Below are 18,628 nucleotides of genomic sequence, written 5' to 3'. Positions count from 1 at the left end.
TCACTCTCATGCAAACACGGGTCACATGATGCGCTAAGCCGGAACAGACTCCTTTTTCTGCTGGCCCCATTTAGGCAGAAAAACGGTCATGTGATTTTTGAATGTATATATCCTTACTAGTAGTAGTAGTACATAATGAAGGAATTCAGGCAGCACGGCAACAAAGAGGCGGTGAAATCATTAGAACGTGGTCTGAATTATGTTCTGCCTCAGGCATAACACAGCGGATGCCGGCATATTGAGGCCTCAGTCCGTCCTAATTAGGCTTAGTGCATTGTGTGACCCGTGCCGTGTTAGCATGACCCGTGTTTAGATTAAACCCCTATTTTTATTTTGGAAGCTTGCTATGTTCCAGACCAAGACATTGGCATCCATTCATCAGGCCGCCTTTCCATGCCATTAAGATTCATTGCAAAGTTCTGACCCGGCGGGAAGCTCTGGCTCGACTGCCCCGGGGGTGTGAAGTTGCCAAGAGGGCCACTCATGACAAAGTAGTCGGCTGGAGTATGATTAGAACATAATGATGACATGGAGAAAGCGTAGCAGGGAGAGACTCTTACGATCAAATAGACTCATGTAGTCAGATGATACTGTAGTTCCATCTGGAATAGAGCCTGGAGGTTCTTGACTGTCAAATGGGACATTGTTTGGCAGGAAGTGTCCACCAGAGTGCGTAATGGCTTGTGTTAATGCAACATTATGACTTCTCCCGTCATCTGCCCGAGCCAGAACGAAGCTGACGGTCTCGGCCGCTTTCTTGGCTTCTTTGGAACCTTCGCTTCTTCTCATCCAAATTGCTCTGCATCGCTGAAGCGCCGCACGGATGTCCTGTTCACGCTCCAGCGTCTGTCCTCGGTGAAGCATATAGCACAGAATCATTGTGGCGAGAAGAAACTGATGATTCATGATGGACGTGACCCGGAATCGCATGGTATAAAGCTGACCCCCAGGACAAGTTTCCTCGTCAAGAATATGTTGGATCTCAAGAGTGCCAAGAGAAGCTTCTAAACAAACCTTTCGCGAGTAAGAGGTCGCTTGATCATCTAAACTGTCCGACCTGGGGTAGAAGAACCGCTTGTGAAGGACGACCTGTGCTTTGTAGATCATGTGATATAGGAATAAACGGGCCATAATGATCTGTGGAGGGTCAGTCATACTCGTTGCCATGGATTTGAGCTTCAGTGGTGGAGGTATGCTGGCTGCTGCCTCCTGGATCATGGAATCGATATTCATCACCTCAGCATAGGTGCATGGTTTGACCGCATCAGTCAGATCTATCACGGATCCAAGTGCCGCGACAATACGCCTTCGTGCGATGATTCCAAGGGTGTTTGTATATTCTGTGAGAGGGCGTGAGATAGGCAACTCGGTCGACTGTTCGTCAAAATCGGTGTCATTCAAGTTTCGCGGCTCTGAGGTATCCCATTTGCCGTCGCAGATCATCCGCGGCATGCCCATTTGATTGGAGATGAGGATATCCCCCATTAGAACTGTTGCCCAAAGCCGACGACGCATTTCTCCTTGGAAGGGTGAGATCCCCGGGAAGTTGCTTGGGTCGCGATGGTAGCCCATTCGCATTGCCAAATTGACCTCCAGAGCCAGTAAATACCAGATGTCCTTATCAGCATCTGTTCGAATGCAGAACTCGGCATATGTGTAATTTATGACTGTCTCCAACACATATGGCCCTGACCTTGTATATTCCCCCAGCGTCAGACATTGCACGATTTTCTCGCGATAAAGGTCGACTTGGAGTGATAGATCTTCAGCATTCGGTTCTGATAGAACATCAGAGGTAAGGCATGCAAGACAAATCATGCTGAAGAGAAGCCCAATCCACATAACAGGTGCGCTAGATTGATTCTTCCAAAATGCCTCGTACTAGTAGTCCAGTTAATCAAATGTTTAGAGAGAAGTTTGATGAACTTACTTCACGTAGAAAACTTGGACCGTGCACCGCAGCTAGACCAGGATCAGTAGTTGCCAACAAGATCCAGTCAAGGGATGTAAATCATACATGAGGAAACCAAATCCAGGTAGTTAAAATACCGAGAAACATATCGATCGACAGCAGATCTCGGAGGCAACGCCGCAAGAATCTCTTCCTTTGAACCTAGACGTCGCCCACCATACAGTAGAAGTGCATATCCAGATCGAGGGCGAGCCAAACCATTTCCATGCTCATCAATATCAATATCTGATGGGGTATTTGCGAGGCGGAACTGCTCATCACGATCGAGATGGTCCTTGAGATCTGCGATTCCATCGAGGATAGTAGCCCAATGGTTATTTCCAACATAGTGAAATTCAGACTCGCTAATTTGCATTCCACCACACTCGGAGCGACCATCAACAGCGTCGACAATTGGGTCATTGGGTAGTGGATGTTGTATTCTCGACGAAGCCGAAACCTCTGAGCCTGGCGTAATACGTTCTTGCACCTTGTTCGCCGAGTCGGCCATCAGCGACACAACCAGGCGCTCCAGCTGAGCTAAACGGTCATGAACACCAGGGGCTGCCCCGGGAGACACCTTTGAGGACCCCATGGGCCCTGAGTTATCCACGTAAGTACATATCTGGCCACGGGCGGCGCAAGAGGAGCATGGCTGTTGACGGTCACATCGGGATCTGAAAGAACGTGAGCATGTAGAGAGAAAATCATGCGTAATAAACTGGTTCATACTTGCGACGTCGGCAGGCGTTGCACGAAAGCTGTGGCTTGTCTCTTGGTCGACTGAGCTTCGGCCGAGGATGTGAAAGCTGCGACGGTTGGGATGTCTGTGAGGGTTGTGACAACGTCTCGATCTCCTGGCCAAGACTCTCCAAATCCATTTTGGGACTTTCAGAGGTGACACAGGGCGAGAAAGCGGATGAACTACAGGAGGAACAAAGCACCCCGGAAGGCTTCAGGGTCTGGAGGATCAGCGGGGTTCTGACTCAGCACCCGTGGCCCCCACGCCTATGTATTCCTCCGATCCTCCTCCGACGGCCCCACCCGCCCGACCCACAGCGGGTGCCAACAGAGATCTACTGGCGATCCACTCCGCGGAGGATCGGAGGATGCGTGGGACAGCTTGTCGGACGGAGACCGGAGGACGGTGTGCTCACTAATCAATGAACTACCGGTGTAGCCAAATTACACAGACTGTCTGCTGGTACCGATATTTACTTAAAATGCCACGAAAATGGTTGGCTAGGATATTCTATCTTCTCCTTCATCATCGTATTCGCAGTGAAGTCACAATGTCTTCCTCATCGAGTTCTTCAAGCACCACTCCGGGCAAGTTAGAGTCAGCCACCCCCTCCGAAAAGGTGTTTGATCCTAATCTTGTTGATTGGGATGGCGATGATGACCCTGAGAACCCCCGTAATTGGTCAACACGGACTAAATGGGCAAATATTGCGATCATATCGATATTGGCATTGATCACGTACGTGTTGAATCCTTTCATTAATACGCATAGAAAAAAGCTAATCAGTGTTATGGGTATAGGAACATGGCTCCTACAATGTGTGCGCCCGGGGTGGCACAGATTGCTGCCGACCTCCACATCACGTCGACCGTGGTTAGCACGCTGGCTATTACACTTTATGTTTTGGGAATCTCCATAGGTCCGATGTTCACGTCTCCACTAAGTGAGATCTACGGAAGGGTACCAGTCTATCATGGAACAATGTTCATTTTTGTTGTATTTATCATTGGTGACGCCTTGAGCAAGACCACTGCCCAATACATGGTCTTCCGTTTCATATCAGGATGTGCGGGTGGTACCCCCATGGCGCTGGGTGGAGGCAGCATTGCAGATCTCACGACAATCCAGGAAAGGGCCATGGCTATGGCTTTGTTTAGCCTCGGACCTCTTGCTGGACCGGTAAGTCATTGCTTATCTTCTCATCCTCTGCGTCTGATCCTTATCGAGTTCGTGTTGAGACCGTACTAACAGATATGGATTTAGGTTCTTGGTCCAGTCATAGGGGGCTTTGTTGCAGCTGGCAAAGGTTGGCGTTGGACCTTTTGGCTTCTCGCCATTCTCGGAGGAGCATTTGGCATTGCATCCGTCGTGCTTATGCGTGAAACACATCCCAGGGTTATTCTCAACCGAAAGGCAGCTCGCATGCGCGCCACGACCGGCAACCCGGATCTGCGTTCCAAGTTAGACAGCACTATATCCCCTCGACAAGTTGTGTTGCAAGTTCTCGTCCGCCCTCTTATGCTTCTTTTGCGATCGCCAATTTTATTAGTCATTTCCCTCTATGTGGCGTTGGTATTTGGCGTCATGTACCTGCTATTCACCACGTTCACTGGTGTTTTCGAGGGGCAGTATGGATTTTCCACAGCTATCTCCGGGCTTACCTACTTGGGGCTTGGTGTGGCGCTATCGTTCAGCATGTTCATCTTCAACATGTTCAATGCTCGGGTGTTGGCTGCCCGAATGAAAGCTGATGGCGTGCAGCAAACACGCCCCGAATACCGCCTCATCTTCATGGTGTGGTTCAGTCCTTTTGTGGCATTTGGTCTTTTCCTTTATGGTTGGACGGCATACTACCAGGTTCACTGGATCGTACCCATCATAGGGACTTTCCTAATGGGATTCGGTGCTTATTTTGTGATCGTAGGTGGATTGATTATTCTTTCTTGTCGCACACACCTTGAAGACTGACCACCTCGTTTTTAGATGCCCGCGCAACTGTACTTGGTTGATGTATTTGGCTCAGAGGCTGCCGCATCAGCACTCGGTGCCAACAATCTGCTGCGTTACATTTCCAGCACCTTCCTTCCCCTCGCCGGGCCAAGTATGTATAAGACCTTGAATTATGGGTGGGGAAACTCATTGCTTGGGTTTCTTGCATTAGCCTTCCTTCCAGGCCCCATCTTATTTTACAAGTATGGAGAGCGACTACGCGCCAAGACGAAGCTTGCGCTCTAGGGCGGCAACGACCCTGGTTTCAGACTACCTGCCAAGAAACCCCCTCACCATTCCTGCAAGACTTCAATTTTGTCTGAGATACTTTTGTTTTCTCCTATCCCCTCTCATAGATATAGCAGTTCAACTAAACAGATATCTTTTTTGTTCATATCAATAATACTTGCAGGTGGCTGAATTCAATGTTGGCTTGCTTGAGCTTTCTGTCCCTCCACTCCCTTAAACTATGTATGAATCATGGGTTCAGGAAGTGGATTCTAAGAAAAAAATAACATTTGAAGGATCTAGTAGTGAGTATCTTCCGAGTCTCGGATCTTCCCCCTATGTGACAGTCTCTTGGTTGCAGGAGAAAATATTGTTCAACGAATAATTTGAGAGCTCCAAATGTGGTTCGCACTCTCAGGGCACTAGGCATCCAGTTCTAAATCTAATCTCATTTTTACGAGCCGAACAGCACATTTAACTCTTAACCCTTCAAGTTTGAAAACACGTGCAGTCACGGACTCCCGGGGTCGGTTGCAATGACCTGCCCCGGTACAGCTTCCAACTACATTAAGTCAACCATCTTGCAAGCCTTTCCCATCAAGGACTAGTTTTACCTTGGCACGCTACGATGTAACCTTCAAGGCAAGCATATCCACGCGAGTTCGTTTTATTGCACCGACGGACGTATTGCGGACGCTAGTCCTAGCGCTTAGTAGTATTATGAGTTTCAACCTTGGTTAGGGAACTGCCCAGCATCCGTGCACAGATTGGAGGTGGGGCTATCTATTCGGCGGGGTAAGCGAGACCCCCATGTGAAAGGTACTAATATGAAACCTTGAAACATTGAAATTACAATCTTTATTGGAATGTTGGGATTCTCAAATGTTCTTGATATTCCATGAATACCTCAAGTGCTCTTTCCACGTTTGTGGTTATTGAACAACGTCTACCTATTTCCTGGTGCATTTAACCTTGTAACACGATTGATACCTAGTATGTACTATCTAGCACTTGAGTTAAGTACGATTCAAACATTCAAATTTTTACGGGATCCCAATGTTGAGTGAATTCAAATTTTGTTAGTTGACACGAGTTGACCATGCAAACCAGCACATCAATACAAAGAAAACATTGTATATTTTTCGCGCTACAAACCTATAATTTACGTAATTTTCCACCTCGCGAATCTGAATGTTAGAACGTAGGACATCAAGGTTCAGGTCTTGGTTTCCCCCGAACCTAATTAACTGAAACACGATACTAGGGATCTTATAATTAGCTATTCAGAGACAATTAATTGATAATTGGAACAAAATGAACCTGCATGTGTGGTTGTAGACCTCGGGAGACATGAATTGAGTTGGAATTTATCGCATTTAGTGTTTACGCTGGCGCAGCTCGCAGTGCTTACCGAATACGTCAAGGGTAGAGAATAACCTATACAGGCATATCTGTAGGTGACTTGACAACAAGCATGTTCCGGGCCTTATTTTTGAACATCTACGGGCGATGGGTTTGAATCTCAGTCGGCACAACTGGGCAATTCTACCCCTAAGAAACAACATTTGAACATCGGATGTATGTTGATAGGCCTCAAGGGATCCGGGACGGACCTGCCGGGTAGGGTTCATTCAAATTGAAAGGTTGGATGGGCCTGCAGTGGAGCGCCTCACAATGTGTATGCAGAAGTGGCATGCGTAAGGTTTCGTATGACCCATTTGGCCATTATCTAGTAGGTAGGCTAGCCTGACTGGGCCTAGCGGGCTGTAATTAATATAACGTATCTTACATCCAACATGCCACTTTGCACCTATACCATACATTTCACGGTTCTATGATGTATTATTTACCGTTTATAGTGGGTCATACGAAATATGCATGCCAGAGGGGGTAGGTGAGACAAAGGCGGATAAAAGCGACGGACGGATCTTGGGAGATCTCCCGACATTTAGCAGGAATATTATTGGACAGATAACGGGCTTTGGTGGATTTCAAGCGCTAGGCCTACAATGGACCCTGGTGGGAATCGCTTTTAAACATTTGAATGGTACACATGCTACTTCTTTCTGAATCTGATATTTACAGACTTAAATGACGAGGAAAATTCCTAGATCTGGTGCCATTATGGGGCCCGATCTGCAATGCCAACAGTACATACTGTAAAACACATGTAGCATAAGGCCGGAGGATCTCGTAATGGTCAGATTTGGCTCAAGGTTCTGGGGGTGAAGGTGAAGATCAGTTTTGGCCCCCGGGGCGAGCCTTGGTCATTCCAAGCGAGTTACCCCTGCGCGGACCGTATTTTGAGATTTCGTGATTGGATGAAAACGTGCAGAAACCATAAGGAAGGCACGTACAGGCGCGCTAGGACTAGCGTCCGCATCACCTCCGTCGGCGCAACCAACAGACTTGGTCCCAGTAACGTTGACATAGTCTTGGCCCCAGGGCGAGTACTGACGACCCGCAATTTATATCTTGCTACTTATTCTCTGCTTCTTTGGGTGCATGCTAAAAGGGAATACGATCTACAGATCCTCGAAAGAATGATTCAACTTGCCTCGTTTACTACCGACGCCGCCATGTGTACCGTCAAGTCAAGCGACAATAATGCTCTGACCAAGTCATTGCGATCGTCGTGTGACAGGTGCCGCGCCCAAAAGCTACGTTGCGTCTCTTCCTCCGACCCTTCTGGCCCTTGTCAACGTTGCCTCCGGGGCAAGGAGCCTAAATCCTGCACCTTCAGTCGACGAGGCCAAACAGGAAAACCCGCTGGCTCGGGGAGAGGATCGGATCACCGCCAGGACCCACAGAGAGAAACCCATACCTCAACGAAGTTCATACCTGGAATGAACACGTTCACACTTTCAAGCCTATCATCGCCGGAGCCGTCATCTGTCGAGAAGAGTCGCACAGAAACAACAACAACAACAACAGCAAGCGACAAAAACCGGAATCTGGAGTCAGATACCTTTTTAGACAGCCTCTGGAGCGACGAATACACTACGTTTATTGATCCGGCGCTACCATCCCATATAAATACGTCCCCACTTGTGCACGGACTCAGTCACACGGAGGAGTGCGATATGTACGACTCGAAAAAGACAACGGGCATGCAGGGAGACCCGAGCTTTCAATTAGACCTCGCCGAATTTCTCGACGTCCAGCAAATGCTTGCTACTCCCCCCTACACGTCGTCAGGGGTAGACAATTATGCAAATATGGACATGGATGTGGGAATTCTGGAAGAGGAAACACCCGGTCTTTTGGTCGATCTTTCCAGCCTGCTGGGGAAACTGGCAAGCTACGAAAAAGAACTAGCGGAGTTGTACGGCAGCACGCTAGACAACTATCCAATAGGCGACGCATTGTATCTTTCCCAGCGCTTTCACGCTATCCTGATCAATCACGGCCGCGTTCTTACCTTCGATCATGTATCCGACACCGACATGCCGACGCGACTCCTTTCGCTCTCCTGCTATATCTTAATAACGCGCATCTACCGGACGATATTCAAATATCTTTACACTCAATTGTCACAACTCCCAGCAGCGTTTTCAACGCAGAATTTGGGCGCATCGTCTTGTTTGATGGATAACAACATGAATGCATACCAGGGTTTGCGTCTGGGTCAGCTGCAATCGATATCTGTTGGGTGGGAACCAGCCATGCGCATCAGGAAAGCCATGTCCGTGCTCCTTAATTCGCTGAGCCATACTGAGACAGCGCTCGGGCTACCTGCAACTGTCCGGACCGCTTTGCATGCGGAAAAGTCCCAGGAAGACACCGATACGCCGACGACAGGAAGCATTCCTCTTTTTGAGGAAGGGGGAGTCTTGGCACCATTGATTAATGGAAGGTTACAGAAGAAGCTAAGAGAGCATGAAAGAGATCTGCGCGCTAAGGTGGAAGATGTGGATGACCTCTTAGATGGGCTACTGGTACCCAGCAGATAGCTGGTTGACTTCACCAACCACAATAGACAACTTTCCAATATGGGAGTGACGGCCTGTGTGATAGATAGCCATCAATTAAGATTTATGCCTTGAAATTCTCACTCTAGAATCCTTCAGACCATTGCTACGTTCAAATGATACGAACAATAGAAGTTTATCGATCCTCTGTGCTTATTGCAGGACTGAGCACTGGGTATTGGTGGGAGGTTCAGACTTGATTCCATCGTATCTTGGCAAAGGATTTTCCAACGACGTATTTGTTGTCGCTTCTAATTAAGATGTAGAAGTTCCGAATTTCCGCAATTGCTCGGACTTCCTTTCTGGTAGTTTACCTTCGGCCCTCGGTGCCTAATTGGGAACATACGGCTAGCATTCGGAGCTACCTGGACGCTCTAGCTGTCTTGACATCGGCATCCGTGGAAATCTGCAAATGTTGTCAGCTCAAAATTTCGATCGGGGAATTGAAAGAGTTGAACAGTGGAAAGGGATGCGGATTTAAAATGCATGACAATACATTAGACAATCATAGGGACTTGTTGTGGGAAGAAAGAAGTAACTAGAGTTCATCACGCATCATGCCAGTTCCTCAGTCTGCCATCATCGTATGTGCTTTTCTAAACACATTGAAGCATCTTATGTTGTTCTAACTTATCTCAGATCGGGGGGTCCGTTGCTGGCCTGCTCCAGGGCCTTCAATTAAAACGTCAGGGTGCCAACGTCATTGTACTGGAGCAAGACCCTTCGAGTGACCGTCATAGCCATGAGTCGGGAGTCTCAATCGGTCCTACTGTTGTTAAACTACTTCAACAGTACGACGCGACCGGTAGACCAGCAGCAATCCCCGCGCGCTATATGAGCGCTGCATGGCGCCTGCGGCCTCGCGTTGGCAGTGTGACCTGGAAACACAACATGAGCAACTGGGGATGCCTTTACTTGATTCTTCGAGCTAACTTCGATGGGATGGCATCTGAAACTGTTCCTCAGCCACCAGCCCCAAGACCTACGGATGGTGTCGTTGAATATCACGCCGGCAGGAAGGCGACAGGAGTAAGCTATAACTCAGAGAAAGACATCATGACCGTGAACTACGTCGACTCCGTGACTGGAGCTCATGGCACTGTCAGTGCAAGCATAGTGATTGCTGCAGACGGAGTTCACTCCACTATTCGGAAGATCATGCAAGTTCCGACACGAAAAGACTATGCCGGGTATATTGGATGGCGTGGCACAGTCCCTGAGCGACTATTGTCAAAGGAGACGGTGGAGTATTTCTCAAATCGACTCAATTTTACTTTTTTGAAGGGCACATATTTTATCAGGTAAGTTCATCCCTTGCGGAAGCGCATTTTCCATTTTCTCGGCTCATCTCGGACAGCTATCTCATTCCAACCGAAGCCGGCAACGTCGAGCCTGGAAAAAGACTGGTGAACTGGGTCTGGTACTTTGTTGTTCCCGAGAACTCTGCAGAAATGGATGCCATTTTCACAGATGTTGACGGGAAGCTTCACCCTAACACCGTCCCACATGGGAAGATCAAGCCGGAAATTTGGTCTGAACAGATCGCTCGATATGTTTCCCAGATGACTGCACCCCTTGCTGAGATTGTAACGAAGACACCTCGACCGTTCGTCACGAAAGTCGGAGAGGCGGAGGCGGCTGCTGCGAGCTTCTATGACGGGCGACTGGTACTTGTCGGCGATGCGTATACCGGTTTTCGATCGCATCTAGGGATGGCTTCTGAGCAGGCAGCGCGACACTGTCTCCAATTGAATCGAGTATGGCATGGTGAGATCACACTGGAACAGAGAGATCGTGAGGCAAGATTCTACTCTAAAAGATTCATCTTGCTCAATCGTATGATTGGGCTGACTGGACTTGGGCTCATGTGGGAGGTGTTCAAGATTGCGATCGCCTATCTGATGATACTCGCACAGTATAAATTATTTTAACTGGAAACTCCTTCATAGAGAAACCGGAGCTTTTATCGGAGTACTCTCAATCATTACTACAGCTTAAACGTTAAAATTCTATGAAAAACCCCCTTTCTCTGGGTTAGACTCATTAGGAAGGGAGTTGTTGACCATCTATGTAAGCTTCCAAGGATTTATAAGTCTACTGCACATGTAAAAGATGTGCAGGCTCGACAACTACGACAACGGTCCATAGTATTTAGCCTACAATTGATATTTGATGGGGTGGGGCTATATTTTAGATAGGGACAATGATTATGGGTAGGTAGTGCACTAGTACTTTCAATCTTTTGATGGGGATCTTTTTTAGGCATAATGTATTGATATGATTCTTTCTATATCCATTACCAGTACATACGACCATAGGGTGTGGAGAACAGGGCTTCCCGTCCGCTCAGCCGTACTTAAGCCATACGCCGGTCAGTTAGTAGTATGGTGGGTGACCACATGCGAATCCTGACTGTTGTATGTTTTTTGTTTTTATTATAGATTGAAACGTATTCAAATGTTTCGATAGACTAAGGAAATGGGGAGGAAACAGGATGATAACCATTTATTTTTGGATTCTTGCTGTGCATGATCATGTATCCACTAGCAACATTGAAGCCACCGAGCGAAGCGAGGGTTTCACATGGCTTAAGACCCTGAGCGGCCTGAAACTGTCAAAAGAGGTCGACCGAAGAATCTGCTTCTCCATAACGGGTGCACCGACAGTAAATGCTCTCTATCTCATGTCGAGTGATATTTTCTCTTTATGCAAATCCGAGGAAGAACAAAGTCCGATGAAGACCAAATACGCTGGCTGGATAGTATACTTATCGACAAGAGTAATTATATCTCTACACCCCAATTCCTGGAGGATATGTTGATTGGGACAATACTTGGCTGATATTAGGGATGTTTTTGTTTGTCCGGATTGTGTCAAAATTCCGCCCGGTAGAGTGGAGTGAATTGGAATCGTCTAGCTGTCCTTCCTCTATGTGAAAGACCGGAAGGAAAATTGCGAAAATGAATACCACTCATACCCAGTGCTTCTCAAAGAAATCCAAAACCGTCTTGTATCCACGGGCATACTCGTCACGAATATGAGAGTCAGACAGATCAGCCCGAGCCGCCATCCAACCATGTACCTGATCCGCAAAGGTCTCCACATGGTGTGGCACCTTCAACTGACTCTCAAACTTCTTGACATCTTCAGCGGGGTCCTCGCCTGCTGCCAGGAGTATATATGGAATGGAGATATTTTCCGCCCCCGAGGGGTCGATCATAGCAGGGTGGCAGGCGGCAGCAATCGTGAACGGGTTTTCTTCGCCGGAGGTGATGATCTCGGCAACTTTACCACCCCAGCAGAACTGTTCGATAGAAACATTAATTAAAATGAAATTGGAACGAGTTATCGTTGGAGAAAAACTTACGCCGACAAGAGCCCACGATGTGATGGATGGGTTTGCAGCCTTGAGGGCCGCAACATACTTGGGCAAAGCAGCGGCAGGGCCTTGCGGCATGTGGTTACCAAACCATTCACCCAGATCCTTTTGCTTCTGCTCGGTATCGGGTGGGAACCTTGTTTGGATCCGTCAGTCAGTGATTTCTGAGACGGGGTGTGTGCTATCTCACCACTCTGAGGGGCAGGGGGTGCCTTCAAACCAATCTGGAATGAAAGCCTTGTACTGGTGACGATGACTGGTCGCGAGAATGTCGGCACCCTGAAGGGCCTGATCGGAATACCCGAAGATGTCGGAAATGATCACAATCCCCTTGGTGGCGTTCTCGGATCCTGTTGCGTCTGTATTCGAATGAAGTTAGCTAATAAATAACACAGGACTGAATGTAAAGGGAGGCCGACAAGTGTTTAATCCTCCGAGCTGGTTGTACGAGCCCTTGGCCACGTATTCAGAGGATACAACAGGCGGAATGTTGCAGCAGGCCTTGCTGTGGCCGTGGGTAGCTTCCATAGTTGACATTGACACGATTTGTAAATGGCGGGAAGTTGGTCCGGTGCACTTGGAAGGAGAGTTGAGAAATGTTGAGGAGCCCAATGGTCGAGATGCCGAACTTAAAGGTCTCAAAGATGAGAAAGCGGCAGCGCTCCTTGGAGTGAAGGCCAAAGATGGTGCCGGAGAACGTTGGAGTAGGCGAAATGGAGGAGGCATGGGTGTACCGTATGAGAGAAGATGACGGAACCGACTAGATGTGGCGCACTCCACCTTTCTCCAGCGACGTATATTTCTGATTAAGCTTGATTTTTTCACCGACTACACTATAATGCTGAGCACAAATCAGTTGAGCCTACAGAATATATTCGGAGTCTTTTATACTTCGATTTCCTAATGCGGGAAGCCGCGGAGGATCATCGGAGCCTCCGAAAAAGGCTCCACTTTCCCGGCCTGCTTCCGCCCCTGATAGATCCGACTATCTCCGAAAGTAGCAATCGGGCGGATATTAACAGCCCAATTGGAATAGTCGACTCCGTAAATGCGAAATACATATATCAATAAAATGGAGCTGTCTGTCAATCATCTGACACTGCCAAGCTCTATACAAAGAAACCAAACCAATATGACTGTTTCAACCTCGGTTCCGGGAGCCGGTGTCGGCCCACTCACATCCGCATATCTGTTCAGTGCAACTGTGAACCTGGGAAAAGCCCTCGTTCCAATCCCTTTGCTGGAAGGGGGAAAAGAATCGTCGAACCCATCACCGGTGGCACTATTTACGGCCCAGGCTTCAACGCCACCATTGACGGAGGAGTAGCGGCTCCGGTGGTCGTCACAAACAATGGAACCACCACCCAGATTCCGTACATCTACGCATATGGGCATGCAGATGACGGGTCTCCGTTCTACATTGAGGTAAGTCTCGTTCATGCTCAAGGGTTTTAGAAATTCACGTCTCACAATTTCACAGGAAGTGGGAATCGGCTCTACAGCCACCCAAAACACTCGTTTGATTATTCAAGTCAGCGGCAAGTATGCGGAGCTACAGAACCTTTACATTCTTGGGCAACCATCTGTCAACGAGGAGAGGACTGTCGGACAGGTCGAATGTTGGAGCGTACCATTGCCCTAATTATTATGCACTATGTCTGTAAATAGTAGATGCTTAATCATATAAGGAAAATTGACTGCACTCTTTCAAATGTTTTCAATTGTAACTCTTATGCCCACCGTATCGCCTTGTGCGAATTGATACCTGCAAAATCGAATGCCGATGATTATGTAAAATCGTAAATGCAAATATGAAAAAGTGTAACACGAATTAAGTGAGGAAATTTCCTCTTACAACAAGTGCAATATAGTGGTGCCCAGGTGGAGGTCAGATTTCTCTCAATTTTGAGATTATATACGCACGTACCGCCAATGCAGGTTAAATCATCATATCATCATATGTACAAGAATTTCTCACCTAAAGAAATGTGCAATCTGCCCAGGTGGCTTTAACATTGAATATACTAACAAATTACCGGTTTATTACCGGGTTATAACAGGAAGATCTACAAGCTTGGTGGGGAGGACGGGCTAACTACCCTATAACCTTAAATACCCGAATCATCTTGTTCATACGGGGCCCCTCTTGACCAAGCGGACCATGAATTGCAAGTACTGTCCAAGCTTTTCCAGTCGCCCATACTAGTCGAAATAGAATTTTCACTTTCCACGAACTCGAGCGCAAGACCCATGCTCGAATGCCAAGCGATATGGCAGTGAACAAGCCACGCGCCCGGGTTATCGAGTTGAAATGCGAGTGCAAGGTAGCCGTGCGCTGGCAGCACTGCAGTATCTCGACGAACTGGGTTCTTTGTTTGGAACGAAGCAGAGCTTCCATCCCAGGGATGACTCTCCTGAGCAAGAATCCAAAAGTCGTGGCCATGGAAGTGGATTGGATGAGCGAGTCTAGCAAAAAAGTATAAGTTTTCAATGCTCATGTTTAGTATGGAGGGTTGACTGACCCGCCGAAGAATGCAGCAGCTTTGTTTTCGATCACCAGCACTGCCCATTCTTCCCTGTCCTCATCTTTTTTCTGTGTTGGAAATTATTAATATCCACTTTAACGCAACCAGCAGACTAACTTACCTCAACTTCGACAACATTGTAGGGGGTGGGGAAGAGTCGCTCCTTGTCATATATTTGCTGAATGGTAGGCCTTGCCCAGTCCAGAACAAGACTACTGCTATTGATGGTCCATTGGAACATAGCAGCATTTGTCAAACGAACGTTGATATCCTCCACGGTCGTGTCGGTTATACTGCCAACATCAAGTTCGAGGTACGGCACCAGGTTTGCCTGAGGTTCGTCAAGGCAGGATACCGGAACAGAGAGAGAACTAGTGCTGGTAGGATTCCTCTTGCTCTGGGAATTGTAACGCACAATTCCTGTCGCTGACTCCGGGTGGTCATTCGCAACACCCTGGCAAGATTGAACCCATCCTCCGCGGAGCCAGTAGTCGCCCGGAGGAGCGTTCGCCTCAACAATGATATCGTACCTCTGACCCACGTTCACAATGATACTGTCCGCAAGGTATGGTTTGATTGGGACAAAGTCATTGGAGATGACAGTCAAGCTGTGACCATCGATGCTGAACTGGAACTGGCTATCGATAGCGACATTGACCAAGCGGATACGGTATTTTTTCCCTTGCTCAAATCGCATCTCGAATTTCTTTCCACCCCCAACACAGTTCTCATGTGGCTCCGCTGTACAGTTGAATGTATTGGTGCCGTTGATGAGAGTCGTACTCTGCGAAGATGTGATGCCAAATTTCTGCTTGGCCTCCCACTCCACAAACGTCGGGCTATGCGCCCAGTCCTGGAGGAAAAGCGCACCAAGATCTTCATCGTAGTTCGCACTTGCAGGCCCGTTGAAGATGAGGGGACCAAAGAGGCCTTCAGATGATTGGAGCGAAAAATGACTATGATACCAGCTGCTTCCATATTGCGTGACTTTGAATTCATAAGTCAGGCTTTCCCCCGGTGCGATCGGACATTGAGTGACACCAGGTACCCCGTCCCATTGATTGCTGTTTCGCAGATGAACACCGTGCCAGTGAACTGATGTGCCGTTTGACGCCAGATTATTTGTGACATGAATTTTCAGTTTATCGCCCCAGTCTGCGATAATCGCTGGCCCTGGCATCGTACCGTTGAAAGTCATACAAGGGCGTTCGTATCCATTTTGATTGCAAATGCCCTCTTGTACAGATAACCAGACTTCAACTGTCTTTCCAGTGTCGGGCGCCGTCTTGTAATAGTTTGTCTCGAGATCATAGGCGCCCCAGCATCCCCGTGTTGTCGGTGTATTTTCGCAAAGTTGTGTTTGGCAATTCGTTCGAGGTGTGAAGTCGACAGAGTTGGCCCCTGTGCTTGACATGCATGCTGCGAAAGCAAGTAGAAAGAATGACCGGGTATTCATATTTTGACTCTCGGATTTGCTAGCACTTCAAATCCTGTGGAAGCATGTGCTTTGATTTGCTAACCCTGCGCGTGAATGTGCCAAAATAATATGATGTCTTGCGGGTCACCGGGGCGTCGCATGCACATGTGTACTGAGGGTTGCGAGAATATGTTTAAGTATGACCGTCGTAAAAAATTGTATCTAGCAGCCAAGTCAGATCGGATAATTTGATTAGGGAAATGGAACCTTGGAAATGAAAGCACCATGCCTGCAGGTTTCCCGGCATTGCTGGATCGGAGGGTTGTTCGAAGTCAGCCTTCAAAAGTTCGGAGACGCCCTTTTAGGAAATTCGGCGATATGCAGCCGAACTCGCGAGTCGCGACCCTGTCAGAATGGATAAACCGCTAGAAAACAAAAGAAGATCAAAGACCCAAGATAACTTTGGAATTTGGTTTACAGCATAGTGGTGAGGAGATTATTTGAACCCTTGCATTAGACTCTCCTATCAAGGAAATCACAACAACTCAAAATGCGGCCCGCCAGCTCGTGGCTCCACGCGGCGGCCCTGCTCTCCGCAATAACCACACCTTCGCAAGCCGTCAAGCTTCCGCTGCCCGTTAAGCTTATTCATCAATTCCCGGCCCCAACATATCTCAATAGCCTTTACGTGCGACCGAACGGAGATATCTACGTCACAACAGTCTGGCCAGATGCCTCGATATACAGCGTCTCCGGCGCAAATACAGACACGCCCACCGCATCCCTAGTTCACACGTTCGACGAGATCAATGTCGCGACATCCATCACGGAGGCTGAGCCTGGTGTTCTAGTCTTCCTCGGCGGCAACCAGAGCAGTATTGGCGTTGGAATATTCGGCACGTTTGGCGTTTATGAAATTGATCTTCGTCCCCAGGCCAAGGGAGAGAAAGCATCCATCCGGTATGCTGTACCGATGCCAGACGCCGGGCTCATGACTGGCATTCAATCACTACCTGACTCACCATCGACTTTGCTAGTCAGCGACTCGTTTCTTGGCTTGGTGTACAAGGTCGATACTATAACGGGCAAATACGAGGTCGCGATCAAAGACGAAGCCTCGATGGGCCATCCCTCATGGACGGTGACACCCTTCGGAATCAACAATATGCAGATCCACAACGGGTATCTGTACTGGACAAACAGCTATTTGGCATCCGTGTACCGGGTCGCTATCACCAAAGATGGATATGCTGTTCCCGGGTCGAAGATTGAGTTGGTCAAGAGGCTGCAGACCATTTATCTGGATTCAATTTGCCTTGGCCCTGGCGACAGTGATACGATCTGGGGTGCGACCAATGCAGATAATCGACTTGTTGCGATCACTCCAGATGGAAATGCGACTTTCGTTGCCGGTGGACCGACTGAAATGACGATCGCTGGATCTGTTGCGCCGGGATTCGGCACGCTCCCGGGCGATACCAAGACTCTGTATGTTGCTACTGGGGGCGCGCTCCTTTTCCCCGTCAATGGCACAGTGACGGAGGGTGGGAAAATTGTTGCCGTAGATACCACCGGCTTCGGGGCGGATGAGAGCAAGCCTCGAGAAAAGGTACAGCCGTCTATCACATTTAGCCCGCAAACCACATCTTGGGTTGATTACCTCTGGCAATTGCCTTTGAAGCACCTATCTCTTCGTCGAAGCTGAATATCGGGAATTTTGACAGATAATCTTGCTGTGTTTGAGCTTCCATTATACAACTCTCAGATTCTAAATCACGAAATCACGAAATTACCCTAAAAATTTCCTAGTTACGTTGACAAGTCATTCCCTACTTCCGTATTGACCTTGGCAAATAATTCAGTGGTAGAAGAATAGTCGACTCGCTTCCAAATCTCCACTACACATTTGTGACGTGGCAAGCAAAGGTAAAATGTATTGTACTAGGGTCCTAACTCAAGAGAAAAATAAAGACAGGGAAGAAAGAGAAGAAAGGAAACAAGGAGGAAACAACCTTAAGTGCCTTAAGGTTGAATCAAGGCTAGGCTCCGTTCGGAAATGTCAATCCGGAGACTGCCAACCTGCAACTCGCAATCTACTGCCTGCAGATCAAGTCGTGGAACAAAGACAGAACAAAGACCGCCAACGTGTGACATCTGCAGTGTCGACGTGTGACAACATTCACCAGAAAACTCCAATCTAGGGGGAAAATCTGCTCAACAACTCAGACAATGGATTCCAGCTGTCAAACACGGAGCCGTCGCAAGCCACAGCTGGGTATCCGATAATTACTGTTCTAATGGGTTTCAGCCCATCCGGTACACCGGTCACTCTCAATGAATGCGTGAACCTTGGTTGGGAGGGGCCCATAATGCCGTAAATTCCGGATCACGCTGCGTATCTGGTCCTGCCGCCGCATGGCTTGATA

General features: G+C 48.1%; 8 protein-coding genes across 8 annotated transcripts; 5 read left to right on the top strand and 3 right to left on the bottom strand.

Annotated features, from left to right (window-relative positions):
- Nucleotides 1–510: 510 nt before the first annotated feature.
- On the bottom strand, nt 511–2,832 carry N7466_007188 (transcription factor; the record flags this gene model as incomplete). Its single annotated transcript, XM_057166577.1, has 4 exons — nt 511–1,881; nt 1,931–1,962; nt 2,018–2,628; nt 2,684–2,832. The coding sequence occupies 4 exons, from the start codon at nt 2,830–2,832 to the stop codon at nt 511–513; spliced, it is 2,163 nt and encodes a 720-aa protein (XP_057019618.1).
- A 411-nt stretch (nt 2,833–3,243) lies between these two features.
- On the top strand, nt 3,244–4,928 carry N7466_007187 (MFS transporter; the record flags this gene model as incomplete). Its single annotated transcript, XM_057166576.1, has 4 exons — nt 3,244–3,431; nt 3,494–3,872; nt 3,957–4,613; nt 4,677–4,928. 4 exons carry the CDS (start codon nt 3,244–3,246, stop codon nt 4,926–4,928), a joined length of 1,476 nt encoding a protein of 491 aa, XP_057019617.1.
- A 2,525-nt stretch (nt 4,929–7,453) lies between these two features.
- Nucleotides 7,454–8,863, top strand: N7466_007186 (Zn(II)2Cys6 transcription factor domain-containing protein; the record flags this gene model as incomplete). The annotated part of the gene is made up of 1 exon (XM_057166575.1): nt 7,454–8,863. The coding sequence occupies one exon, from the start codon at nt 7,454–7,456 to the stop codon at nt 8,861–8,863; it is 1,410 nt and encodes a 469-aa protein (XP_057019616.1).
- A 575-nt stretch (nt 8,864–9,438) lies between these two features.
- On the top strand, nt 9,439–10,812 carry N7466_007185 (FAD binding domain protein; the record flags this gene model as incomplete). Its single annotated transcript, XM_057166574.1, has 3 exons — nt 9,439–9,465; nt 9,521–10,182; nt 10,239–10,812. 3 exons carry the CDS (start codon nt 9,439–9,441, stop codon nt 10,810–10,812), a joined length of 1,263 nt encoding a protein of 420 aa, XP_057019615.1.
- A 1,040-nt stretch (nt 10,813–11,852) lies between these two features.
- On the bottom strand, nt 11,853–12,797 carry N7466_007184 (dienelactone hydrolase family protein; the record flags this gene model as incomplete). The annotated part of the gene is made up of 4 exons (XM_057166573.1): nt 11,853–12,185; nt 12,249–12,396; nt 12,451–12,619; nt 12,680–12,797. 4 exons carry the CDS (start codon nt 12,795–12,797, stop codon nt 11,853–11,855), a joined length of 768 nt encoding a protein of 255 aa, XP_057019614.1.
- A 595-nt stretch (nt 12,798–13,392) lies between these two features.
- Nucleotides 13,393–13,902, top strand: N7466_007183 (uncharacterized protein; the record flags this gene model as incomplete). The annotated part of the gene is made up of 3 exons (XM_057166572.1): nt 13,393–13,425; nt 13,458–13,685; nt 13,741–13,902. 3 exons carry the CDS (start codon nt 13,393–13,395, stop codon nt 13,900–13,902), a joined length of 423 nt encoding a protein of 140 aa, XP_057019613.1.
- Nucleotides 13,903–14,368: 466 nt separating this feature from the next.
- N7466_007182 (multicopper oxidase-domain-containing protein) lies at nt 14,369–16,199 on the bottom strand (the record flags this gene model as incomplete). Its single annotated transcript, XM_057166571.1, has 3 exons — nt 14,369–14,726; nt 14,783–14,853; nt 14,907–16,199. The coding sequence occupies 3 exons, from the start codon at nt 16,197–16,199 to the stop codon at nt 14,369–14,371; spliced, it is 1,722 nt and encodes a 573-aa protein (XP_057019612.1).
- A 553-nt stretch (nt 16,200–16,752) lies between these two features.
- Nucleotides 16,753–17,907, top strand: N7466_007181 (uncharacterized protein; the record flags this gene model as incomplete). The annotated part of the gene is made up of 1 exon (XM_057166570.1): nt 16,753–17,907. The coding sequence occupies one exon, from the start codon at nt 16,753–16,755 to the stop codon at nt 17,905–17,907; it is 1,155 nt and encodes a 384-aa protein (XP_057019611.1).
- Between the last annotated feature and the right edge of the window lie 721 nt (nt 17,908–18,628).

This window comes from Penicillium verhagenii, assembly GCF_028828195.1.
Source record: "Penicillium verhagenii strain IBT 33310 chromosome Unknown utg000007l_segment0_segment0, whole genome shotgun sequence".
In the NCBI taxonomy this organism is placed as follows: domain Eukaryota; kingdom Fungi; phylum Ascomycota; class Eurotiomycetes; order Eurotiales; family Aspergillaceae; genus Penicillium; species Penicillium verhagenii.
The sequence above is the reverse complement of the archived record's forward strand: the minus strand, read 5'-3'. Positions and strand labels throughout refer to the sequence as shown.